Source organism: Agelaius tricolor, unplaced genomic scaffold (assembly GCF_023055355.1).
Source record: "Agelaius tricolor isolate 1412-34295 unplaced genomic scaffold, bAgeTri1.0.p SCAF_97, whole genome shotgun sequence".
Lineage (NCBI taxonomy): Eukaryota > Metazoa > Chordata > Aves > Passeriformes > Icteridae > Agelaius > Agelaius tricolor.
This window is the reverse complement of record NW_027269357.1, coordinates 373470-399362: the sequence shown is the minus strand read 5'-3', so window position 1 is coordinate 399362 and position 25893 is coordinate 373470. Positions and strand designations below refer to the sequence as shown.

Genomic DNA, 25893 nt, shown 5'->3' with positions numbered 1-25893 from the left:
TGACATCAAACCCCTCCAAAAAAAGGCACTTTGAGGTCAAACCTTTTCATTCCTTGTCAGAGAAGGATCTTCCCGGTGGAACCCTGGCTGGGCTCCGGTGCTTCGGGGAGTGGCTCGGACGTGTCCCCTCAGGGAGATCCTCCCGGGCCATCGCTCCCCTCACGGCGTCCCCTCAGCCCGCGCCCCCCCCCCCCCCGGCCCGTTCCCGCCACCGCTCTCGGACCCGCCCCTCCTGCACCACCCTCCCTCCTCCCTCTGCCATTGGTCTTTCCCTTTGTCCATCGCCTCGTGCCGGGCCACCCTATTGGCCTGCGCCCGCCCCCACGCCGGTAGTCCCCGCCCTCCAGGCCCGTCCCACTGTCCTCCCCGCCCCCTGTCCATCACCCTCCCTCCGCCCTTTCCGATTCGCTCTGCTCCCTGTCCGTCACCCGCCCTCCGCGCCCTCCAATTGGCCCGCGTCGGCCGCGCTCTCCATGGCCCCGCCCCACCCGGCGCGCGCGCGCCCCCCGCCGGCGGCGGCCCCGCCCCCGCCGCAGTCCCGGCGCCGCCGCTCCGGCCCCCGCTCCGGCCCCGCTCCGGCCCCGCCGCGGCCGCTCCGGCCCCGCTCCGGCCCTTCCCGGGCCCCGCCGGCCGGGCCGGGCCGGGCCGCCCCCGCGAGGCACCGCCGGCAGAGCCCCGGTAGGAGCCGTGCCCACGCCGCGCGGGGGGGAGCCGCGCCGAGCCGGCCGGGCCGAGCCGGGCCGGGCCGGGGCGGTGCTGGGGCGGGAGGAGCCGGTGTGAGGTGTGTGTGGGGGGGGGGGTGTTGAGGCGGGGGGGGGCGGCGGGACGTGGTGACCCGGCCCCCCCCGTGTCCCCTCCCTCCCGCCCTGCCCATTGTGTGCAGACAAAATGGCGGCGGTGAGTGAGGGGAGGGTGGGGGGGGGGCGGCCGGGCCCCCTCACGGACCCCCCTCAGCAGCGGCCCGAGGGCCGGGGGGGGATCGAGCCGCCGCCCGGGGAACGCGGGCGTCTCACGGGGCTCCCCCGGACTCCGCTCGTTTCTGGCCGGCGCCGCTTTGTTCGCGCCGCGTTTGCAAATGGCGGCAGCGCCCGGCGGCCCCCGCGCCCCCTCCTCACCCCGCGCGCCCCCTCCTCACCCCCGAGCCCCGCTCCCCCTCCTCGTTTCTGCCCCGCGGCCCTGCCCTGGAGTGGGGACGGGGATGGGGGGTCTGAGGGGGGCCGGGCCGGTCCTTTCCCGACCCCTGGGTGGGATGTTCGGGGGGGCATCATGGAGGAGGTGGGATCACCCCCTTGGAGGGGCTTAAACCCCTCTTCCGTCCCCATCGCACCTCATCCCAGGCCGGGAATTGCAGTGGGATCATCCCCTTTGGGGGGATTTTAGCCTTCTCCCCGCTCAGGACCAGGGTTCTCCTGTGCTCAGCTTTTCGCCGCCTCTGTCCCTGCTCCCTCCCGGTTCCCGCTGCTCCAGCCCCGTTACCCGCGGCCGCTCCGTTCCTGGAGGGTTTAGGGGCACAGGGATCCAGCACCCCCTTCCCTCCGCGGGGACCGAGGGCTTTGTGCGCCCCTGGCTCCGGGATTCCCGCTGGGATCCGCGCTCCCGGCGGTTCCTGGACTGCTCCAGGAGGGTCGTGGTGTTTTGGCTCCTCATCCATGCCGGGCAGGTGCCAAAACTCAGATAAAAGCGGCCGATTCGTTCTTAAAACGCGGCCTTGAGCCCGAGCGTGGCTTCGCCTCTGTCACGCTTTCCCACGTTCAGGGCAGAAATTCCAGCCTTTTATGTCCTTTGGTTGTTTTTCCCTCCGTCCTCCCAAAAAACGCCTTCGGGAGAGTCACTCCTTCCCTTGGGAGCGCGGGAAGTTTGGTGGATTCCTCCTGCTGGGGGTGGAGTGGAGGAGGGAGTGAGGCCGAAACCAGGTGATATTCCGGAGTTTGTCCCGTTTCCAAGGGCAGGGATTGTTTTTGTCGGGATTGGGCTGCCGGTTTAACTGAGTCTGTGGTTCTTCTCCTCAAGAGACACAGGTCTGGTGGTGCTGCAGCATCAGCTCCCGCATTTCTCCCTCCAAAAATCTCAGAAGAGGGATAATGGGGACAAAGCTCTCTGGCTGTTGTGATTCTGACTGTAGGAACCGCTGGGTGGGATTTCAACCCTTTCCTTATCCAGCCTGAAGGAAACTGAGGGAATTTTAAGGAAATTAACGGGGCCTGCAGGGCCCAGCGCAGAGCAGAAGGCACCAGGAGATGCCATGTGGCTCCTTGGGAATGGTTCTCCCTGCTCAGCCGGCGCCGGTCGGGGCTTAATTACAATTCAACCCAGATTTATGGCGCTGTTAAGTCATCCTGTGAATGAACTGGCAGGATTGGAATCGGAGGGGTTTCCTTGCATGGAGTTGTGTGTCCGTACAGCGGCTGGAGGGAATGGGATTTCCTGGTTTTTATCCTAAAAATGTGAGCCCTGGAACGAATTGGAACAAAAAACAAATTGGAACAAAAAACGAATTGGAACAAAAGGCTCCTCTGCCCCAGCTGGGGGCGGTTCCCACAAAAAGGCAGGAATTTGGTGTCACTTGGGCTGAATCTGTTGAATTCCAGGACTTCTGGAATTCCCACCTGGATTTCCCAGGGCAGCTGCTCCAGCGTGGAAGGGGGAGTTCTGTCTGCTTTGGAAAGGTCCCATTTCGTGGGAAAACCTCTTGGGAATGAAGGGGAATAAGGATTAGATGCTCTGTGCTCCTCCGTGCTCAGCCTGCAGGTCTCGGGGATGTAGGGAGCGGGGAGCTGGGCTCTGGCTAACGAGCTGGGCTCTGGCTAACGAGCTGGGCTCTGGCTAATTGCTGTTCCTGCCTCCAGCTGCAGCGTGTGTGCCCCGGGCTCCGGCCGCCCCGGCTCACCCGCTCTCTGTCGCTTTCAGATCCCGCGAGGCCGCGGAGCCGCGACGCTCTGCTCGCCGGCAAAGTCCAAATAAACGCCTCAGAAAAACCCTCAGGCAGGCAGCAGAAAACGAAAATGGTGAGGGACGGGTGGATTCCCGGGCGTGGGGCGAGCATCCCTGTCCCGGAACTCCCTCAGTGTCCCCAAACGTTCCCAACCGTGTCCGCCCTCGCAGCGCCCGATGCGGATCTTTGTGAACGACGACCGGCACGTGATGGCCAAGCACTCGGCCGTGTACCCCACGCAGGAGGAGCTGGAGGCCGTGCAGAACATGGTGTCCCACACGGAGCGGGCGCTCAAAGCCGTCTCCGACTGGATCGACGAGCAGGAGAAGGTCAGCGGGGAGCAGCCGGAGACGGAGTCCATGGAGACGGCGGCCGAGGAGGAGAGCAAGGAAGGAGGGTGAGGAGCGAAGCTGCTGGGTCTGCTTTAGATCCCTACAATTCTCCTAGCTCCCTAAAAACCCTCTCGTGCTGGTGGAAAAATTGTCTTCCCTGGCTGGGGAATTAACCAAGGCAGGCTTGAGGGGAGTGCTCCAGGTTGATCCATTCTTCCAGTTGGGTGGGGGGCTCCCTAAAATTCTCTTAGCTCCCTAAAAACCCGCTCGTGCTGGTGGAAAAATTGTCTTCTCTGGCTGGGGAATTACCCAAGGCAGGCTTGAGGGGAGTGCTCCAGGTTGATCCTCACGGATCCATTCTTCCAGTTGGGCGGGGGGCTCCCTAAAATTCTCTTAGCTCCCTAAAAACCCGCTCGTGCTGGTGGAAAAATTGTCTTCCCTGGCTGAGGACTTGAGGGGAATTAAGCAAGGCTCCAGGCTGATCCTCACGGATCCATCCCCATCCCTCCAGCTGGGTGCGGCATCACCAGATTGTGAATCCCACCCTCTCCTGCTTTTCCCAGGGATCAGAAAGCCACGGAGCAGCTGACGAGGACCCTGCGGGGCGTGATGCGCGTGGGGCTGGTGGCCAAAGGCCTCCTGCTGAAGGGGGACCTGGACCTGGAGCTGGTGCTGCTGTGCAAAGACAAACCCACGGCCAAGCTCCTGGAGAAGGTTGCCGACAATCTGGGAGTGCAGCTGGCGGTGAGTGGAGCCCGTGGGGAAATTCCCTTTGGGGCAATTCTGGTCCCCCTGTTCTGGCTTGGAAAAACCTTTTCCAGAGGCGCTTTAGGATTGCTAATTGAATTTGTCCTCATTAATCGTGGAATGGTTTGGGTTGGGATCTTGGAGCTCATCCCCTTCATGAGGATGAGGGCAGGGACACCTTCCACAGGCCCCAAACCCTGTCCAGCCTGGCCTTGGGTGCTTCCAGGAATCCTGGGGCAGTCTCAGCTTCCCTGGGAATTCCATCCCAGCCCCTTCCTGCCCTCACAGGGGCAGGAGTTCCTTCCCAAAACCCACTTAAATCCCCCTTTATTCCAGCGTGAAGCCATTCTCTCTTGTCCTGTCCCTCCATCCCTTGTGCCAGGTCCCTCTCAGCTCTCCTGGAGCCCCTTTAGGTGCTCCAAGGGGCTCTGGGGTCTCCCCAGAGCTTTCCCCGCTCCAGCAGAACATTCCCAGCGCTCTGGGATTACAAAGCCATGGAACGATTTGGGTTGGGAGGGACTTTAAAACCCAGGGCTCCAGCAGAACATTCCCAGGGCTCTGGGATTGTGAATCCATGGAACGATTTGGGGTCAAAACCCAAGGCTCCAGCAGAACATTCCCAGCGCTCTGGGATTACGAAGCCATGGAACAATTTGGGTTGGGAGGGACTTTAAAACCCAGGGCTCCAGCAGAACATTCCCAGGGCTCTGGGGTTATGAAACTGTGGCACGATTTGGGTTGGAAGGGACTTCAAAACCCAAGGCTCCAGCAGAACATTCCCAGCGCTCTGGGATTACGAAGCCATGGAACAATTTGGGTTGGGAGGGACTTGTAAAACCCAAGGCTCCAGCAGAACATTCCCAGGGCTCTGGGATTGTGAATCCATGGAACAATTTGGGTTGGGAGGGACTTTAAAACCCAAGGCTGCAGCAGAACATTCCCAGGGCTCTGGGATTGTGAATCCATGGAACGATTTGGGGTCAAAACCCAAAGCTCCAGCAGAACATTCCCAGCGCTCTGGGATTATGGAGCCATGGAATGATTTGGGTTGGGAGGGACTTTTAAAACCCATCTTACCCCAACCCATGCCCGCGCCAACGCTGCAGGCGATCACCGAGGACAAGTACGAGATCATCCAGTCTGTGGGAGACGCCGCCATCATCATCAAGAACACCAAGGAGCCCCCCCTGAGCCTGACCATCCACCTGACGTCGCCCGTGGTCAGGGAGGAGCTGGAGAAGCAGCTGGCCGGAGGTACGGCCGGCCGGCGCCCGGCGTCCCGCGGCTAACGAGCGGGAAGGTGCTCTTCAGCTTCGGCCGGGGCCGTGGCAGCTCCTCCTGGCCAAATCCTCACCAAATTCCTTCACTGGGCCACCCTCGCTGAGAGATCCCGGGTGTGCTTTGCCACCCGGACCGAGCTTGCGAAGCTGAGGAGCACCTTTCACGCGGGATTTTTTGCTCTATTTTGGTTCTTTTTTGGTTGTTTTTTTTTTTTTGTTTTTAAGTATTATTATTTTATCCTTTCTTTTGGTTCCACTTGGGCCTTTAGTTCACTAATTCATCATCTCGTTGTATTACTCGTGGTTTGTTCCCTGGCCATGTCAGTGCAGTGACATGAAAATAGAAACCAGATTCGTTTAAGAAACCCAAAAAAAAAAAACCAAAAAAACAAAAACCCCCTCTTGAAGGCTTCTTGTGCGAGGAGTTGCATGTCCATGAACCGGGATGTTCCGGGGTGTTCCCCCGGTGTGTGTTGCAGCAGGACACCGGGTGCTCGGGGCTCCTCCCGTGGCTCTTGCAGCACCTCAGGTTCAGAACTCCGGAAAGCGATGCAGAGTTTTGGATAAAGTTAGCTTCTCCAAATTCCCTTTGGAATCAGAATTCCAGCGGCTGCTGGTTGTGCGCTCCAATTCCGATGGGCTCCGTAGGGCCGGCAGTTCCCCCGCTCCGCACTAGCCTTATCTAAAACCCTGATCTGAGCAAGTTCGGGCGACTTGAGGCCCTCCCTCAGTTTTGCTGCAGCACAAACCGGGACCTCTTTGTGCTCTTGATTGTTGATCTCTGGTGTTGATCTCTGACCTCGTCTCCGAGCCTTCTAGTTTGTCGATTTTAGGGACGCTGGACCTTTGGCCAACAGGACGTTCTCTGTCGCGGGCCGGGGCCGGGGCAGCCATCCTTCCGGGCGGAGGGTTCCCTGGATCCTCTCCGAGCCTGGCCCTTCTTCCCTCCTCCCCACCCTGTGCTCCGGCTGGAGCCGGGCTCTCACCCCCTCAAATTTCCCCACGCCGGCCTCGCCGCCGCCTCTCCATCCATCCAGGATTTATTTCTGTGCCCTCCGCCGAGCCTCACGCCCGGTCTCCTCCTCTTCCTCCTCCTGCTCCTCCTTCTCCCAGCGCACATTCCAGTCCATCCCTCCCTGGGAGTTGAGCTTCCCCAGTGTCCAGGCGAGGCCGCAGCCCCTTCCCTCCCGCTCCCAGCATCCCAGCAGGATTTTTTGGGAGCCCCAGCTGCCCGTTAGGATGCTGCCTCTTCCCCCTCGGCCCGACAGAAGCCCCTTGGTCAAACCGTGCCTTGTCTTCTTATTCCATCCACGACTAGAAACGCTCTCAGTCACCGACTCCCCGGACGTTCTGGACAGGCAGAAATGCCTTGCTGCCTTGGCGTCTCTGCGCCACGCCAAGTGGTTCCAGGTTTGCATTTTGTTCTTATATTTATCTTTAAGTAGAAGCGTTGGTAAAACTCTTTTAAGGGGCTGAGTGTTCTTGTTGGAGTTGGAGTTTCAAGCGGCCGCTGGCCGCTCGGAGGTGCCGGAGCTGTGGGCGCTGCAGTGACTTAGGAGCCTTTGTACGGAGCAGCCGCGGAGCTGCCGCTCTGTGTGAGGAGTAACGTCCCCTCGGCCAAGACCTTGGTTGAGACCTTGGCCAACCCCTTGGCCAACACCTTAGCTAAGGCCTTGGCCGGCCCCGCGGCCGACCCCTCGGCTGAGCCCTTAGCTAAGACCTTGGCCAACTCCTTGGCCAACTCCTTGGCCAAGGCCTTGGCCAACCCCTTGGCGAGGAGCTCGGCTAAGGCTTCGGCCGGGCCTCGGCCGTCGCGGCTCCGGGCCCGGGCTCCGGCTTTCCCCTCGGCAAAGCAGCACCCGGAGGGAGCGCCGGCGGCGCGGGCGGGCGCTCGGTGAACCCTGTCTGGTTTGCTTCTGCCTCCAGGCCAGGGCCAACGGGCTGAAGTCGTGCGTCATCGTGATCCGGGTGCTGCGGGACCTGTGCACGCGCGTTCCCACCTGGGCCCCGCTCAGAGGATGGGTAAATTCTCCCCTTTTCCCGTTCCAGGGGGTGGCAGCTTTCTCCCAGTGCAGCTCTGCTCTTTCCCAAGGCTCCGGGCATGTCCCCTCTCCCAGCTTGGGGATTTCTGTGCACGAGCGGCTTCTCTGCACCTGGAGACACAAAGCAGATGTCTGTGGTTGGGTTTATCAATTGTCAGCTAATTATGAGCTCACGGTGTTATCAGATTGGTAATGAATGATCAGCTCACCTTGATACTGAATTGCTTTGTCAGTTATCAGCTCAGGTTGTTACTGAATTGCTTTATCAGTTATCAATCAAAGTTATCACCTTACTATCCAGTTGTTTAATCGATGATTAAATCACATTATCATCAAAACATTTTCTCAGCTACCAAATCACATTATTGTCAGTGTTATCAGCTGTCAAGTCTTGTTACTATCAAATTGTTTTATCAGTTATCAAACCACATCATTATCATTATCAAATTGTTTTATAAATGATCAAGTCATCATCAAATATTAAGTATCAAATTGGGTTACTTTAAAATAGTTTTATTAATTTTCAAATCTAGTTATCAAATAGTTTTATCAATTATCAAACCACTTTATCAGTTACCAAACTGTGCTGTCCTCAAACACCATCATCAGTTTCCTTTATCAATTAACAAACGCTTTTATCAGTTACCAAACAACTTTATCTTATCAAATCACATCGCCAGCTTGTTTTACTAATTACCAAATCACGTTGTTACCAAACTGTTTTATCCATTCATGACTTCCACAGCCCGGCTCCTCTCCTCCCTCGGGCACCAGGAGCTGCTCCCAGATGAGTCCCATCCCTGGAGTCCTTTCTCGGGTCCCTTTCCAGGATCCCTTTTGGAGTCCCCTTCCAGAGGGTCCCTTTGCCAGGGCCCTTCTCCCAGATCCCCTTCCCAGGGTCCCTCTCTGGGACCCCTCTCCCAGGCCCCCTTGCATTTCCTGGGATCCCTTTTCCATGTCCCTCTATGGGATCCCTTTTCCAAGGGTCCATTTCCTGGGATCCCTTTTCCATGTCCCTTTACTGGATCCCTATTCCAGGGGTCCATTTCCTGGGATCCCTTTTCCAAGGGTCCATTTCCTGGGATCCCTTTTCCAGGTCCCTCTATGGGATCACTCTCCCATGTGTCCTTTTCAGGGGTTCCTCTATGGGATCCCTTTCCCAGGTCCCTCTCTGGGATCCCTTTCCTAGGGGTCCCTCTCTGGGATCCCTCTCCCAGGTGTCCTTTCCCAGGTGTCCCTCTATGGGATCCCTTTCCCAGGTGTCCTTTCCAAGGGTTCCTCTATGGGATTCCTTTCCCAGGGTCCCTCTCTGGGATCCCTCTCCCAGGTCCCTCTCTGGGATCCCTTTCCCAGGGTCCCTGTCTGGGATTCCTTTTCCAGGGTCCCTCTATGGAATCCCTTTCCCAGGTTCCTCTATGGGATCCCTTTCCCAGGTGTCCTTTCCAGGGGTCCCTCTATGGGATCCTTTCCCAGGGTCCCTCTCTGGGATCCCTTTCCCAGGGTGCCTCTATGGAATCCCTCTCCCAGGTCCCTCTCTGGGATCCCTTTCCCAGGTCCCTCTATGGAATCCCTCTCCCAGGTCCCTCTCTGGGATTCCTTTCCCAGGGTCCCTCTATGGGATCCCTTTCCCAGGTCCCTCTCTGGGATCCCTTTCCAGGGGTCCCTCTATGGGATCCCTTTCCCAGGTCCCTCTCTGGGATCCCTTTCCCAGGGTCCCTCTCTGGGATCCCTTTCCAGGGGTCCCTCTATGGAATCCCTTTCCCAGGTCCCTCTCCGGGCTCCCTCTCTCCCCTCTCCCTGCCCTCACTTCCCTCCTTCCCTTGCAGCCTCTGGAGCTGCTGTGTGAGAAATCCATCGGGACGGCGAACCGGCCGATGGGCGCGGGCGAGGCGCTGCGCCGGGTGCTGGAGTGCCTGGCCTCGGGCATCGTCATGCCAGGTGAGCTCTGCCCAGGTGAGCTCTCAGCTCCAGCCAGGTGAGCTCTGCCAGGTGAGCTCTGAGCTCTGCCAGGTGAGCTTGGCCAGGTGAGCTCTGAGCTTTGCCCAGGTGAGCTCTGCCAGGTGAGCTCTGCCCAGGTGAGCTCTGCCAGGTGAGCTCTGATCTCTGCCCAGGTGAGCTCTGCCAGGTGAGCTCGGCCAGGTGAGCTCTGCCATGTGAGCTCTGCCCAGGTGAGCTCTGAGCTCTGCCAGGTGAGCTCGGCCAGGTGAGCTCTGCCCAGGTGAGCTCGGCCAGATGAGCTCTGATCTCTGGCCAGGTGAGCTCTGCCCAGGTGAGCTCTGGCCAGGTGAGCTCTGCCCAGGTGATCTCTGAGCTCTGCCCAGGTGATCTCTGGCCAGGTGAGCTCTGAGCTCAGCCAGGTGAGCTCTGGCCAGGTGAGCTCTGCCCAGGTGAGCTCTGGCCAGCTGATCTCTGAGCTCTGCCCAGGTGATCTCTGGCCAGGTGAGCTCTGAGCTCAGCCAGGTGAGCTCTGGCCAGGTGAGCTCTGCCCAGGTGATCTCTGAGCTCTGCCCAGGTGATCTCTGGCCAGGTGATCTCCAGCCGGGAGGAGCGCGGGGGGCGCCGGCGGTCGGGAGCCCCTCTGTGCCCCCGGGCACGCGCAGATCCCCGGCCCTGCCCCATAGGGAGAGGCGCAGCCCAGTTGGGCTCCCGGGGGCGCCGCTCCCGCGGCCCATCCCACAGAGATCCCGGCCAGCCGCGCCTCGGGAGCTGCCCCAGGGAACGTAGGGTAGAGACCCGGGATAATTCTCTGCATATCTTCCTTGTTTCCTGCCTTCAGATGGTTCTGGTATTTATGACCCTTGTGAAAAAGAAGCCACTGATGCTATTGGGCATCTAGACAGACAACAAAGGGAAGATATCACACAGAGTGCTCAGGTATAGTGTGACCTCCATCCGGCCCTTCCCAATCCCCGGCTCGCTCTGCTCCCGGCTCCCTTGGCCACCATAGATTAGACCCGTGGTCACTCAGCACCGTGGTCACTCAGCACCGTGGTCGCTCAGCACCGTGGTCACTCAGCACTGTGGTCACTCAGCACCGTGGCCACACGCTGCTGTGGTCACTCGGTGCTGTGGTCACTCGGTGCTGTGGTCACTTGGTGCTGTGGTCACTCGGTGCTGCTGTGGTCACTCGGTGCCACGGTCACTCCACCAGGCCACCCCCGTGGGCCCCCATAGTTTGGCCACCCAGAGCAAAGAATCAGGTGTTGAGTAGCGAATTGTCCCAAGGCCCCTTTTTGGGTGAAAGCCCCCACAAGACTCGATCTGCAGAGCCCCACTGAGGATGTGGATTGGTGCAGGGGGGCTGTGAGCAGGGGGGCTCCGGCAGCTCCCCCTGACCCTCACTCCTGTCCCCAGCACGCCCTGCGGCTCGCTGCCTTCGGCCAGCTCCACAAGGTCCTGGGCATGGATCCCCTGCCCTCCAAAATGCCCAAGAAACCAAAGAACGAGAACCCAGTCGATTATACTGGTATGTACTGGGAGGGGGACAGCCCCGCGTCCCATGCCGAGGATTTGGGTGGAAAACGGGGGATTTAGGGAGCGTTGTGCCCGTTGCTGCAGTTCAGATCCCGCCCAGCACCACGTACGCCGTCACCCCCATGAAGCGGCCGATGGAGGAGGACGGGGAGGAGAAATCCCCCAGCAAAAAGAAAAAGAAGATTCAGAAAAAAGGTATTGAGCTAACGAGAGGTAGGTACGGCCTGGGGGGAAATGGGGTGGAAATTGGGGGTGCTCAGTGCAGGACTGGGGGCTTGGGGGGGCTGTAGACTGGGGCTACAGGGTGTGGGCATGGATAAAGTAACTTAAAAGTGGGAGATTTGTGCTGGGCAGAATTGAAACCAAGGAGGAAAAGGTCAGGAGTTGTCTGGGAGGTGGAAAAGACTGAGGGGAACTCGTGTGAAATAGGAAAAGGCCAGTCAGAACTGGTCTGGAATTGGAAAAGATCAGTGGGGACTGGTCTGGAACTGGGAAAGGTCAATGGGAAGTGGAATGAGAAAAGACCAGTGGGAACTGGTCTGAGATGAGAAAATACTGGTTGGGACTGGTCTAAAATGGGAAAGGACTGGTCAGAACTGATTTGCAATTGGAAAAGACAGGTGGGAACTGTCTAAAATGGGAACAGACCCATGGAAGCTGGTCTGGAATTAGCAAATGCCCATCAGGACTGGCCTGAAACTAAAAAATACCAATTGGAACTGGAAAATACTGGCCTGGAATCAGCTTTGCTTCTTGGAAGGAGCCGCCAAACACCCACAAACTGCCGGTGTTGGTTTTTGCCTGTGCACAGAGGAAAAGCTGGAGCCTCCCCAGGCCATGAACGCGCTGATGAAGCTGAACCAGCTCAAGCCAGGGCTCCAGTACAAACTGGTGTCCCAGACCGGCCCCGTGCACGCTCCCATCTTCACCATGTCCGTGGAGATCGACGGCAGCACCTTCGAGGCCTCGGGGCCCTCCAAGAAAACGGCCAAGCTGCACGTGGCTGTGAAGGTGGGGTGGGATGGGATGGGATGGGGATGGGGATGGGATGGGATGGGAATGGGATGGGGATGGGGATGGGAATGGGATGGGATGGGATGGGATGGGATGGGATGGGATGGGATGGGATGGGATGGGATGGGATGGGATGGGATGGGAGTGGGAGTAGAATGGGAGTGGGAATGGGAATGGGATGGGATGGGAATGGAAATGGAAATGGGAGTGGGAATGGGATGGGAATGGGAATGGGAATAGGATGGGAGTGGGATGGGAATGGGATGGGAGTGGGAATGGGAGTAGGAGTGGGATGGGAATGGGAATGGAAATGGGAATGTGATGGGAATGGGAATTGGATGGGATGGGATGGGAGTGGGAATGGGAATGGGAATGGAATGGGAATGGAAATGGGAATGTGATGGGAATGGGAATGGGAAAACTGCCAGAAGCTCCAGGATGGGGTGGGAGCAGCACCAGGAGCTGCCATCCTCAAGCGTCCCCCCTGGAGTGCCCGCAGGTTTGGGAACCCTGAGCACCAGAGGGAGCCAATACAAGGCCTGGAGCAGCTTCCTGGAGTGTTATCCCCAGTGGGTGGTGGCTCCTGACCTCCCTGCTGCCCCCAGGTGCTGCAGGACATGGGGTTGCCCACCGGGGTGGAGGGCAAGGACTCCGGCAAGGGCGACGAGTCGGCGGAGGAGACGGAGACCAAGCCGGTGGTGGTGGCTCCTCCGCCCGTGGTGGAAACGGTGGCAACGCCCACGGCAGCCTCGCCCCCCTCGGATCAGACCCCCGAGGTGGGTGGGGGACACGTGGCACCGTGGCAGCCGTGCTGCTGTTGGTTTGGGGTGGTTTGGGGTGGTTTGGGGTCGCTCCTGGTGAAAGCAGGAGGCGGAAGTGGCTCCTTGGGTGTCCTTCCCAAAAAAGCTGGGGAGCGTCTCTGTGTGTGCTTGGGGACATTTTTGGGGCTCACCCAGCCTTCGTCCACCCTCAGAACGTGAAGCAGCAGGGACCAATCCTGACGAAGCACGGGAAGAACCCGGTGATGGAGCTGAACGAGAAGCGGCGCGGGCTCAAGTACGAGCTGATCTCAGAGACGGGCGGCAGCCACGACAAGCGCTTTGTCATGGAGGTGAGGGGACACAGGGGCCTCCAATCCAGAGCTCCTCGGGTGGGAGAAGAGCTTGGAAAGCCGCCTCATCCCCTTCCCAAGAGTTTAAATCCTCAAATCCAAGAGGTTTGGCTTGGGAGAAACCTTTAAAAGCTCATTAGTGGGCGGGGACAGCCTGTGACACTTCCAGCTCTGGGATTCCCTGGGGGTCTCCCATCTTTTCCTGCCCTTTCCCCTGTGGCTCTCCCATCTTTTCCTGCCCTTTCCCATTTCAATGTGTGGTTCCATCCCTTTCCAAGGTGGAGGTGGACGGGCAGAAGTTCCAAGGTGCTGGCTCAAACAAGAAGGTGGCCAAAGCCTACGCGGCGCTGGCCGCGCTGGAGAAGCTGTTCCCAGATGCTCCCGTTGCCATCGAGCAGAACAAGAAGAAAAGAGCCCCCGTTCCAGCCAGGGGTGGCCCCAAATTCCCAGTCAAAGTGAGTGGAATCCCCAATCCCACAGCTCTGCAGTGGGAAAAGAGCGGTGGGAACTGGGAACTGGTCTGGAGTGGGAAAGGGCCAATGGGAACCAGGCTAAGATCAGAAAATACAGATCAGGACTGGTCTAAAGCAGGAAGAGACTGATGGGAACTGGTCCGGAATGGGAAAAGACCAATGGGAACTGGTCTGGAGTGGGAAAAGACCTGGGGTGTAACTCAGCAGCCATTGGCTCTGGGGTCAGATCCTTCCCTGGGAGCAGCTTGGAAGCCCAAACCCCATCAGGTTTTGCAGCAGAAACCCTCAGGGTTTGGAGCTGCCTCAATTTGGGGTCACCTCGGTGGCTTTTGTCCTGGGGCTCTGTTCTGGGAGGTGTTTTTGGGAAATCCCTCACCTGAGCTCCACGTGACCCCTCTGTCCCCTCTCCTTGTCCCCACAGCAGCACAACCCGGGCTTCGGGATGGGGGGGGGCCCCATGCACAACGAGGCCCCCCCACCCCCCAACATGCGGGGCCGCGGCCGGGGCGGAAACATCCGGGGCCGGGGCAGAGGCCGGGGCGGCTTCGGGGGCAACCACGGCGGCTACATGAACACAGGTGAGGGCCAGCAGCACCCATGGGTGGCCCCCAGCCCCTGCCACCCATGGGCTCACGGCCACGGCGCCCGGAGCTTCCAGAACTCTCCACCCACAGGGGAATGACCCCTCCTGCTCCTCTGGTGCTGTGGCTGTGGGTCCTGGGGGTTCCAGAGCTCCCAGATCCCTGTGAGGGAACAAATCCCCCTCTGATGTTGTGTCCTGGACATTCCAGAGCCCCCCAAATCCCTGAGAGGGAACAAATCCCCCTCTGGTGTTGTGTTCTGGACATTCCAGAGCCCCCCAGATCCCTGTGAGGGAACAAATCCCCCTCTGGTGTTGTGTCCATGGCTCTTGGATGTTCCAGAGCTCCCCAAATCCCTGTGAGGGAACAAATCCCCCTCTGGTGTTGTGTCCTGGGTGTTCCAGAGCTCCCAAATCCCTCTGAGGGAACAAATCCCCCTCTGCTGTTGTGTCCTGGACATTCCAGAGCCCCCAAATCCATGTGGGGGAACAAATCCCCCCTCTGGCATTGTGTCCATGTCAGTTGGATTTCCTGGAGCCCTCCTTGGGGGAATTGCCCCCCAAATTTGGGACATTTCACCCTGGGGATCTCTGTTTATTCCAACATTTCCCTCCTCTGCAGGGGCTGGGTACGGGAGCTACGGCTACGGAGGGAATTCTGCCACTGCTGGTTACAGTAAGTCCCTTTTTCTGTCCCTTTTTCTGTCCCTTTTCCTGTCCCTTTTTCTGTCCCTTTTTCTGTCCCTTTTTCTGTCCCTTTTCCTGTCCCTTTTCCTGTCCCTTTTCCTGTCCCTTTTTCTGTCCCTTCTGTCCCTTTTCCTGTCCCTTTTTCTGTCCCTTTTTCTGTCCCTTTTCCTCTCCCTTTTTCTCTCCCTTTTTCTCTCCCTTTTTCCACCCAAAATCCCAACAGGTGCCATCGTGCTGGGGACTAAAATCTCCCAGGAAAATGGCTCAAGGGGAGGGGAAGCTTTTTTTTTTTTAATGGTTCTTGGTTTTTAAGGAAACCAAAGCATTTTCATCAATTCTGCCTTAGCTTACAGCAAGGATTTTTACAAAATCCAAGCTTTTTAATGAATCCCAGAGTTTGGGTCAGACCCCTCTGGGTCTTGGGAAGACTTTTCCACGTGGATCTGGCCCAGCCTTTAAAACTTCACCTTTTAAAGATGTGGAGTTCCCTGATTTGCTGGAATGCTTGGATTGGCCTGGGAGCTGAAGCAAATCCTTTGATCCACGCTGGGCTCTGGGAATTGTTCCTGTGCTCCCCATCCCATCCCATAAATATCCAGGCACTGGGGAATGTCTTGGATGCTTCGGGAAATCCACGGAGTCCTTGGCTGCCATGGAAATGGGCTCTTGGAGCAAAGTGCTTCAGTCACCTGGAGAATGAAATATCCCCAAAATCAGGAATTTTGGAGTCAGCTTGAGTCTCAGAATCCACCAAATTCCGAGCATTTTTGGTGTCCTTTATCCCTTTGAAAGTTGTCTTTGCTGGATTTGGTGGCACCACGGTTCCCATCTTTGAGTTAATTCTGTAATTCAACCAAAAAAAAGAAGGAAAAGGAAGTTCCAGGTTTAAACTGAGTCCAAAGGGTTCAGTGGATCCTTGAAATATTTGTAATAATAATGATCCCATTTTTTAAAAAAACCCAAAAAAACATTGTTGGAGGTCCTGACTCTTTATCCAGGGGACAGATCCCGTCCTGGATGATCCAGAAAGGATCCTCAGGATCCCTCCAAGGTGGAAAAATCTGCCCTTCCCAAGCCACCACGTGGTCCTGGACATTCCTGTCCCTGAGCTCTGATTTGGGGAAAATCACAGCTGATTCTGCATCAAGCATGAAAACCTCAGAGTTGTATTGGGCTAAAGTGGAAAATCCAGGATTTCTGAAGAGGTGGGAGAGCTCCACTTCCAGCTCTGGATCCAAACCCCAGGATTTTGGGGTTTGGGATGGCCCAAGGGGACTCTGGTCCAGCACAGGAGTTTTGTGTCCAACCCTGGAGATAAAATTGATTCCAGAGCCTCGTTTGTGCAGAGTGAATCCGGAATATTCCGTGGGAGAGGAATCAAACCTTCACACGGGAAAGGGGGCGTGGAAGAGAACCACGGAAGGAGCCCAGAATTAACGGATCCCGGGATTTACAGCCTCCAGAAGCTCTTGGCAGCACGGCCCCAGGGTTTGGGGACGGAGCTGGGATTCACCTGGGAATTCAGCCTGGGTGTTCCATCGGAGCTGTGGAAGCGGAGCACGCGGAATTTCACTCCTTGCATCCTTTTTAACCAAACTCTGCCCCTTTTCGTTGCTGGCAGATCCCCCCTGATCCCACGGGGTTTCAGATTCTGGTGGCTTTTTCTTCTTTTCCTCACAAATAAGTTTAGTTTTGGATGCTCCCAGTTCTCCATGGAGTGGCAGGAAAGGAAACACTCGGAATTTTGCTGTGGGACCCTGGAGAGGTGAAATCAAACCCAGATGAGCGCTGGATCCCAGATGGAATTGTCCAAATCCCAGGAGGATAAATGGAGCAGCCATGTGGATTCCTCATTCCTGAAGCAGGATTCTCACTCCAGAGCATCTCTCACCCCGGGAGGCCCAGGATGGATCCAGATGGGAGATCCTGCTGGAATAAAGGAGTGGATCCAGATGGAATCACAGGGATGGATCCATCCAGATGGGAGATCCTGCTGGAATCACAGGGATGGATCCAGATGGAATCACAGGGATGGATCCTGCTGGAATCACAGGGATGGATCCAAGTGGGTCCTGCTGGAATCACAGGATGGATCAATCCAGATGGATCCTGCTGTAATCACAGGATGGATCCTGCTGGAATCAAAGGGATGGATCCAGATGGAATCACAGGGATAGATCAATCCAGATGGGTCCTGCTGGAACCACAGGGATGGATCCAAGTGGATCCTGCTGGAATCAAAGAGATGGATCCAGATGGAATCACAGGGATGGATCCTGCTGGAATCACAGGGATGGATCCAGATGGAATCACAAGGATGGATCCAGATAGGAGATCCTGCTGGAATCAAAGGGATGGATCCTCCTGGAATCACAGGGATGGATCCTGCTGGAATCACAGGGATGGATCCAGATGGATCCTACCGGAATCACAGGGATGGATCCTGCTGGAATCACAGGGATGGGCCCGGATGGGGGGGTCTGGATGCCAATGGCATCACAGGGCCAGACCCACACGGGACCTTCTGCTGCATTACAGGGGGGTCCCCCTGGGGTCCCAGAGAGCTGAGGAGCCTCCATCACCCCCAGACCACCCTCACCCCCACAGACCCTCGTCCCCTGGGGTCCCAGAGAGCTGAGGAGCCTCCATCACCCCCAGACCACCCTCACCCCCACAGACCCTCGTGCCCTGGGGTCCCTGAGAGCTGAGGAGCCTCCATCACCCCCAGACCACCCTCACCCCCACAGACCCTCGTCCCCTGGGGTCCCAGAGAGCTGAGGAGCCTCCATCACCCCCAGACCACCCTCACCCTCACAGACCCTCGTCCCCTCCGGCGGGGCCCTCACCCTCCTCTCTCTCTCTGTCCAGGCCAGTTCTACAGCAACGGCGGCCACTCCAACTCGGGCGGCGGCGGCGGCGGCGGCTCCTCGGGCTACGGCTCCTACTACCAGGGCGGGGACGGCTACACGGCCCCCGCGCCGCCCAAGCACGGCGGCAAGAAGCAGCAGCACGGCGGCGGCGGCGGCGGCGGCCAAAAGGCCTCGTACGGCTCCGGCTACGGCACCCACCAGGGCCAGCAGCCCTACGGGCAGGGCCAGTACGGCGGCTACGGCCCCGGGCAGGGCAAGCAGAAGGGCTACGGCCACGGCCAGGGCGGCTACTCCTACTCCAACTCCTACAACTCGCCCGGCGGCGGCTCCGACTACAACTACGAGAGCAAATACAGTGAGTGGAGAGGGGCGGCTGCGGGCGGGAGAGGTTCGGAGTTGAGGGTTGAGGTTGGGTTTGATCCCGGAGTTGGGTTAAAGGTGTTGGGAGGTTGTTTCTGCAGGGGAACCTGGTGACCCCTCTGGGCTGGGGCAGGCACCAGGGAGCTCCAGGGGGTTCTTCCTGCCCCTCCCAGGAGCTGGAGCTGCAAATAAGGGGAGGTTTGGGTTAAAAGAGGGGTTTGGGGCTGGAGCTGTGAATAAGGAGAGGTTTGGGTTAAAAGAGGGGTTTGGGGCAAATAAGGGGAGGTTTGGGTTAAAAGAGGGGTTTGGGGCTGGAGCTGCAAATAAGGGGAGGTTTGGGTTAAAACAGGGGTTTGGGGCTGGAGCTGTGAATAAGGAGAGGTTTGGGTTAAAAGAGGGATTTGGGGCGAATAAGGGGAGGTTTGGGTTAAAAGAGGGGTTTGGGGCTGGAGCTGCAAATAAGGGGAGGTTTGGGCTAAAAGAGGGGTTTGGGGCTGGAGCTGTGAATAAGGAGAGGTTTGGGTTAAAAGAGGGGTTTGGGGCTGGAGCTGTGAATAAGGGGAGGTTTGGGTTAAAAGAGGGGTTTGGGGCTGGAGCTGTGAATAAGGGGAGATTTTGGGTTAAAAGAGCGGTTTGGGGCTGGAGCTGTGAATAAGGGGAGATTTTGGGTTAAAAGAGGGGTTTGGGGCAAATAAGGAGAGGTTTGGGTTAAAAGAGGGGTTTGGGGCTGGAGCTGGGATGAGTCTGACAGGGCTCTAGGACAGAGGGGCTGGGTGCCCAGCCCTGGGCACGTTCCTAGGGGATAATCCAAGGCTCAGAATGCCCCGGCAGGGTCAGACAAAGATCCCTCCACCCCAAATCCTCCTGGAATTCCAGGGTCTCAGGGGGGGCTTGGCTCAGTAGAACTGAGCACCCTGAGGGTGCTGGGGGTCCCCGCCCACCTCCTCATCCCCACGTTTTCCCCGCTCCCAGGTTACAGCGGCAGCAGCGGCCGCGGCGGCGGCGGCAACAACTACTCCGGGGGCGGCTCCTACAACTCGGGCTCCCACGGGGGCTACGGGGGCTCCGGCGGCGGGGGCTCCTCGTACCAAGGTAAGGCAGGTCAGTATTGACACCCCAGCATCGCCGGCATCGCTTCGGGGCCCTGCTCCAGCTCCGCGCCCGCTCTAATTCCTCCCTTTTCTTCCTCCTCCTCCTCCTCCTCAGGCGGATACTCCTCCCAGTCCAACTACAACTCCCCGGGTTCCCAGAACTACAGCGGCCCCCCCAGCTCCTACCAGGCGTCGCAGGGCGGATACGGCAGGAACGAGCACAGCATGAGTTACCAGTACAGATAAACCCCCCCGTGGCCCCGCCGCGCTGCCCCCGGGCTCGATCCCCCCGGGGTTTTATCCCCTTCTCCCCCCCCTCACCCCGTTGCTCTGTGTGACCCGTCACCCCTGGGCCTCTATTTAATGGGTCGTAGTTGCCACGACGACTTGGTCTAAATAGGATTATTATTATTATTTTTGGGGGTTTTTTTTGTTTTGTTTTGTTTTTCGTTTTTTTTTTTGTTTTTTGTTTTTTGGGGTTTTTTTTTTGGGGAAGTCGATCCAATTCCGGAGCCTTTTCCCAGGCCCCGGCAGGGGGACGGGCCCTCGTTGTTCTGCTTTTGTGAAGTGCGTTAAAAAGGAGCTTTTTTCGGTATTTTCTGGCTTTGGTGGTTTCAGTTTTTTTGGGGAAGGGGTCGGGGGTTGGGGGTTGAGGAGGTGAATAAACCCAAAATTTGGGATGGTTTGGGCTCCCAGTGCATTCTGCACCTTCAAACCCCCACACTGGGAGGATTCTCATAAAAAAACCAAACCTGAATTCCAAGTGTTTGGTCCCTTATACCCCTGAAGTTCAGAGTTCTGGGGCCAAACTGGGGCTGAACTGGGACCAAACTGGGGCTGAACTGGGGCCAAACTGGGGCTGAACTGAGGCTGAACTGAGGCTGAACTGGGGTTGAACTGGGGTTGAACTGAGGCTGAACTGAGGCTGAACTGGGGTTGAACTGAGACTGACCTGGGGTTGAACTGGGGCTGAACTGGGGTTGAACTGGGGTTCAAGTGGGGCTGAACTGGGGTTGAACTGGGGTTGAACTGGGGTTGAACTGGGGTTCAAGTGGGGCTGAACTGGGGTTGAACTGGGGCTGAACTGGAGGAACTCTGGGGCTGACCTGGGGTTGAACTGGGGCCTCGTGGCTCCTCTGGGTGAACTTTGTACCGCTGGTTCCGGATCGTTCCGTGCCAGAGTCAGACCCTGGGAAACACCGGGAACGATGCCTGGAATGGGGCACGGCCCCTCAAAAACCGGGAACAGCACCGGGAATGGGGCACGGCCTGGAAACACCGGGAACGGCACCGGGAATAGGGCACGGCCTGGAAATGCTGGGAATGGCACCGGGAATGGGGCACGGGCCCTCAAACACCAGGAACCATGCCTGGAATGCAGCACATCCCGGGAAACACCGGGAATGGCACCTGGAGCAGGGCAGAGCCCCTCAAACACCGGGAATGGCACCTGGAATGCAGCACAGCCCGGCAAACACTGGGAATGGCACCTGGAGCGGGGCATGGCCCCTCAAACACCTGGAACAATGCCTGGAATGCAGCACATCCCGGGAAACACCGGGAACGGTACCTGGAGTGGGGCACGGCCCCTCAAACACCAGGAACAGCACCTGGAGCAGGGCACAGCCCCTCAAACACCGGGAACAACGCCTGGAATGCAGCACAGCCTGGCAAACACTGGGAATGGCACCTGGAGCAGGGCAGAGCCCCTCAAACCCCAGGAATGGCACCTGGAGTGTGGCAGAGCCCCTCAAACACTGGGAACAGCACCTGGAATGTGGCACGGCCCCTCAAACACTGGGAATGGCACCTGGAGTGGGGCACGGCCTGGAAACACCAGGAACAGCACCTGGAATGGGGCAGAGCCCCTCAAACCCCAGGAATGGCACCTGGAATGTGGCACAGCCCCTCAAACCCCAGGAATGGCACCTGGAACGTGGCACAGCCCCTCAAACCCCAGGAATGGCACCTGGAATGTGGCACAGCCCCTCAAACCCCAGGAATGGCACCTGGAACGTGGCACGGCCCGGCAAACCCCGGGAACGCTGCCCAGAGCGAGGCACATTCCAGCGCCAGGGCCCCTTCCGGACCCGGATCCGTCGGGATGGCGGCAGCAGCGCAGACGAGGCTCCGGCCCTTTTATTAAAAACCTTGGATATAAATTAACACGGCGTGGTGGATCCCGGATCCGGGCGGATCCCGGATAACCAGACAGCAGCTCAGTGATTGGATGGAGCAGCTGCTCCAGGCTCAGAGGGACAGGAACGTCCTGGGGGGACCCCGAGGGACAGCGGCTGCTCCAGGAGATCCCAGTGACACCGGTGGGTCCCAGTGACTCTGGGAGATCCCAGTGACATCAGTGGATCCCAGTGACACTGGTGGATCCAAGTGGCACCAGTGGATCCCAGTGACTCTGGGAGATCCCAATGACAGTCACTGGATGACAGTGGATCCCAGTGACTCTGGGAGATCCCAGTTACAGCCAGTGGATCCCAGTGACACCGGTGGATCCCAGTGACACCAGTGGATCCGCATAACACCAGTGGATCCCAGTGACTCTGGGAGATCCCAGTGAATCAGTGGATCCCGGTTACAGTCAGTGGATCCCAGTGGCACCCAGCAGCTCCCAGTGGCACCCAGCAGCTCCCAGTGAGTCAGTGGATCCCAGTTACATCAGTGGATCCCAGTTACAGTCAGTGGATCCCGGTTACAGTCAGCAGATCCCAGTTACAGTCAGTGGATCCCAGTGGCACCCAGCAGATCCCAGTGGCACCCAGCAGATCCCAGTGGCACCCAGCAGATCCCAGTGAATCAGTGGATCCCGGTTACAGTCAGTGGATCCCAGTGGCACCCAGCAGCTCCCAGTGAGTCAGTGGATCCCGGTTACACCCAGCGGATCCCAGTGCCACCCAGCAGCTCCCAGTGAATCAGTGGATCCCAGTGACTCTGGGAGATCCCAGCGCCGGCCCCCGCCCTAGGGACACTGGATGGAGGCGTTGCGGAAGTGCGGCCACAGGCGGAGCAGCTCCTGGGGCCCGTAGTGGTGCACCATGACCAGCCTGGCGAAGCGGCAGCGCTCGTAGTCCAGCCGGTACATGGTGAAGGCTCCGGGCGGCGGCTCCGTCACCGGCACGCCCAGCGCGTGCAGGCAGATGCCCACGAAGGCGTCCTCCATGTTGATGACGGGCAGCGCCTGCGCCACGCGGAACACGCGCAGCGCCAGGTCCCCCGAGAGCACGTAGCCGGGCCCGCCGCAGTAGGGCGGGTAGGTGTCGTTGGGGTACACCTCGCGCGGCACGAACCACTTGTAGGCGCGGTTCCGCAGCGGGCCCGTGCGCCGGTACACGTAGCCCGTCACGAAATCCGTCCTGGGCGGCCGCAGCAGCCCCGCCAGGTACTCCAGGTTGAGGAAGACGTCGTGGTCGGCCTTCATCACGTAGCTGGCGTTGGGGCAGAAGCGGCTCACCCACTCGAGCCCCATGAGCGTCTTGAGCGTCAGGTTGTTGTAGGTGTCCAGGAAGTCCTGCTGCAGCAGGTCCCCGTGCAGCGCGTCCTCCTCCTCCAGCACGGGGCGCAGCTCGGTGCCGAACGCGGGGTGCACGCCCAGCAGGAAGAGCCGCAGCACCGCCAGCCCCGGCACGGCGCCCTCGTCGCCCCAGGTGCGGCGCACGGCGTCCCGCGCCGCCAGGTCCTCGGGGGACGTCACCACCAGCAGCACCAGGAACGGCGTCCGCTGCCGGCACTTGTCGGGGTGGTTGAGCAGGAAGCGGTACGGGTACGGGTACGGCGGCTGCAGCGGGTGCCGCGTGGGCCGCGCCGGCTCCGTGGCGTTGCCGGGGGGCGCCGTGGGGCGGCCGGGGGGCGCCGAGCGCCGGGCGTGCAGCGCCAGCAGCGCCAGGGCCGCGGCCGCGGGCAGCAGGAGCAGGCGGCAGCTCGGGGGCAGCTTCATGGTCGGCCTGGGGGCGGGAGGGAGAGGGGCTTGGGGTGGCAGCGGGAGACCCTGCACCGGGATCCTGCGGGCACTGGGATCCTGCTGGCACTGGGAGCCCCAGCACCGGGATCCTGCTGGCACCGGGATCCTGCTGGGCATCCCAAAGCTGCTGGGCCCAAAATTGCTGGGATCCCAATGCTGCTTGCATCCCAGTGCTGCAGTGCCCAAATCCTGCTGGGATCCCAAAGCTGCTGGGCCCAAATCCTGCTGGGATCCCAATCCTGCAGTGCCCAAATCCTGCAGTGCCCAAATCCTGCTGGGATCCCAAAGCTGCAGTGCCCAAATCCTGCTGGGCATCCCAAAGCTGCTGGGATCCCCATCCTGCAGTGCCCAAATCCTGCTGGGATCCCAATCCTGCAGTGCCCAAATCCTGCTGGGATCCCAATCCTGCAGTGCCCAAATCCTGCTGGGATTCCAAAGCTGCTGGGCCCCAAATCCTGCTGGGATCCCAGTCCTGCAGTGCCCAAATCCTGCTGGGATCCCAAAGCTGCAGTGCCCAAATCCTGCTGGGATCCCAAAGCTGCTGGGCCCAAATCCTGCTGGGATCCCAATCCTGCAGTGCCCAAATCCTGCAGTGCCCAAATCCTGCTGGGATCCCAATCCTGCTGAGCCCAAATCCTGCTGGGATCCCAATGCTGCTGGGCATCCCAAATCCTGGCATTCAAATCCCACCAGCACCAGGATCCCACTCCCTCAGCACCCCAATCCCACCCAGATCCAGCTCCCTGAGCATCCCAGGCCCACCAGCAACAGGATCCCACCGAGATCCTGCTCCCTGATATCCCAATCCCACCCAAATCCCACTCCCTGATATCCCAATCCCACCCAAATCCCGCTCCCTGATATCCCAATCCCACCCAGATCCTGCTCTGAGCACCCCAATCCCACCCAAATCCCCTCCCTGAGCACCCCAATCCCCCCCAGAGCCCCTGGCCGGGCACCCACCTGGGGCTTCCTGGGTGCCCAAACCCCCTCTGCACCCCCGGGCCCCACCCTGACCCCCCCCATTCTGCTGGATCCCCAAAGTCCCTGGGTGCCCCCTCCCCAAAGTCCCTGGGTGCCCCCTCCCCAAAGTCCCTGGGTGCCCCCTCCCCACGCCAGGGTCCCCCAGCCCCTCCCTTTCAGGGATCCCCCCCTCCCTCTCCCATTCTGGAACCTTCCCTCTCCCCCTCCCCATTCCGGATCCCCTCCTGTGCCCCCTCCCCATTCCTGGCTCCCCCTCCCCATTCCCAGTTTTCCCCTCTCCCCCCCATTCCGGGTCCTGATAAGGCACCGGATGTGATAAGGGCCGGAGGCGCCGCCGGGGCCGCGCCAGTTCCACCAGTCAGACCAGTTTGGGGTCTGGGGGAGCCCTGGGGGTCCTGGGGCTGAGTCCAGCTCTGCCCAGTTCATCCCAGTTCACCTCAGGCTTTCCCAGTTCCCCCCGGTTTGCCCGGGTGCCACCTTCAGCCCTTCCCAGTTCCCTCAGCCCTTCCCAGTGTGTCCCAGTGGCTCCCAGTTAACCCCAGGTGCCACGTTCAGCCCTTTCCAGGCACTCCCAGTGTGTCCCAGTGGCTCCCAGTTAACCCCAGGTGCCACGTTCAGCCCTTTCCAGGCACTCCCAGTGTGTCCCAGTGCCTCCCAGTAACTCCCAGTGTGTCCCAGTGGCTCCCAGTTAACCCCAGGTGCTGCTCCCAGCCCTTTCCAGTGGCTCCCAGTAACTCCCAGTGCTCCCAGTCACTCCCAGTGGCTCCCAGTTAACCCCAGGCACTACTCCCAGCCCTTCCCAGTGTGTCCCAGTGACTCCCAGTGTGTCCCAGTCGCTCCCAGTGTGTCCCAGTGACTCCCAATAAACTCCAGGCACAGCTCCCAGTGTGTCCCAGTAATTCCCAGTGTGTCCCAGTCACTCCCAGTGTGTCCCAGTGGCTCCCAGTGTGTCCCAGTCACTCACAGTGTGTCCCAGTGGCTCCCAGTTGGCTCCAGGCACAGCTCCCAGTGACTCCCAGTAACTCCCAGTGGCTCCCAGTAACTCCCAGTGTGTCCCAGTGGCTCCCAGTTAACTCACAGTATGTCCCAGTGACTCCCAGTAACTCCCAGTCAATTCCAGGCACAGTTCCCAGTGCTCCCAGTAACTCCCAGTGGCTCCCAGTGGCTCCCAGTCACTCCCAGTGCCTCCCAGTGACTCCCAGTTGGCTCCAGGCACAGCTCCCAGTGCTCCCAGTCACTCCCAGTATGTCCCAGTCACTCCCAGTGTGTCCCAGTGACTCCCAGTTAACTCCAGGCACAGTTCCCAGTGCTCCCAGTCACTCACAGTGTGTCCCAGTGGCTCCCAGCGACTCCCAGTATGTCCCAGTCACTCCCAGTGGCTCCCAGTAACTCCCAGTGTGTCCCAGTGCCTCCCAGTGTGTCCCAGTCACTCACAGTGTGTCCCAGTCACTCCCAGTGGCTCCAGGCACAGCTCCCAGTGCTCCCAGTCCCCGCCCGCGCTGCCTCTGTGGCCGCGGTGCCCGGCAGGGGCAGAAATCTGAGGGCTCGGGTGACGCAGGTGCCACACCCAGCCCTGGCCACGCCCCCCGGGCCACACCCAGCCCTGCTCAAACTTCCTCCTGCGGCCACAGCACGGTGACACCGAGCAGGTGACACCGACCGGGGTCACCATGGAGACACAGGTGACACTGAACAGGTGACACCGAGCAGGTGACACTGACCGGGGTCACCATGGAGACACAGGTGACACCGGGCAGGTGACACCAACCAGGGTTACCATGGGGACACAGGTGACACTGAACAGGTGACACCAACCAGGGGTCACCGACCAGGGGTGACCATGGGGACACAGGTGACACTGAACAGGTGACACTGAACAGGTGTCACCACAAACAGGTGACACGGACCCCCAGGTGACACCATGGACCAGCCCCATTTAGGGC

The 25893-nt window shown here is 59.3% G+C and overlaps 2 protein-coding genes across 5 annotated transcripts; one reads left to right on the top strand and one right to left on the bottom strand.

The window, feature by feature from the left end:
- The first annotated feature begins 519 nt into the window (after positions 1–519).
- Positions 520–19588, top strand: ILF3 (interleukin enhancer binding factor 3). Of its 4 annotated transcripts, none has more exons than XM_071419023.1 (20): positions 520–678; positions 2908–3005; positions 3103–3329; positions 3828–4008; positions 5118–5265; positions 6610–6701; positions 7218–7313; positions 9160–9271; positions 10110–10207; positions 10688–10799; positions 10892–11002; positions 11619–11818; positions 12427–12597; positions 12795–12932; positions 13211–13387; positions 13827–13983; positions 14608–14661; positions 17541–17897; positions 18875–18994; positions 19109–19376. In XM_071419023.1, the coding sequence occupies exons 2-20, from the start codon at positions 3003–3005 to the stop codon at positions 19237–19239; spliced, it is 2685 nt and encodes an 894-aa protein (XP_071275124.1). In that variant the 5' UTR covers positions 520–678; positions 2908–3002; the 3' UTR covers positions 19240–19376. The 4 variants fall into 4 exon arrangements, with proteins under 4 accessions (XP_071275124.1, XP_071275121.1, XP_071275122.1 ...); XM_071419020.1 differs by having other exon boundaries at positions 18875–19003; XM_071419021.1 differs by lacking the exon at positions 10110–10207 and having other exon boundaries at positions 19109–19588.
- Positions 19589–21950: 2362 nt separating this feature from the next.
- Positions 21951–25883, bottom strand: LOC139585957 (beta-1,3-galactosyltransferase 2-like). The gene is made up of 2 exons (XM_071419054.1): positions 25385–25883; positions 21951–22949 (listed from the first exon to the last, which is right to left on the bottom strand). Exon 2 carries the CDS (start codon positions 22940–22942, stop codon positions 21968–21970), a length of 975 nt encoding a protein of 324 aa, XP_071275155.1. The 5' UTR covers positions 22943–22949; positions 25385–25883; the 3' UTR covers positions 21951–21967.
- Positions 25884–25893: the final 10 nt, after the last annotated feature.

What these genes read in the sequence shown, in the direction of transcription:
- ILF3 (XM_071419020.1), top strand. An exon ending in GGAGAAGCAGCTGGCCGGAG is followed by an intron (nt 5,266 to 6,609) that starts GTACGGCCGGCC and finishes ATCCACGACTAG; the next exon opens with AAACGCTCTCAGTCACCGAC. An exon ending in CTCGTACCAAGGTAAGGCAG is followed by an intron (nt 19,004 to 19,108) that starts GTCAGTATTGAC and finishes CCTCCTCCTCAG; the next exon opens with GCGGATACTCCTCCCAGTCC.
- LOC139585957 (XM_071419054.1), bottom strand. Translation starts at nt 22,942, where the DNA reads ATGAAGCTGCCCCCGAGCTGCCGCCTGCTCCTGCTGCCCGCGGCCGCG.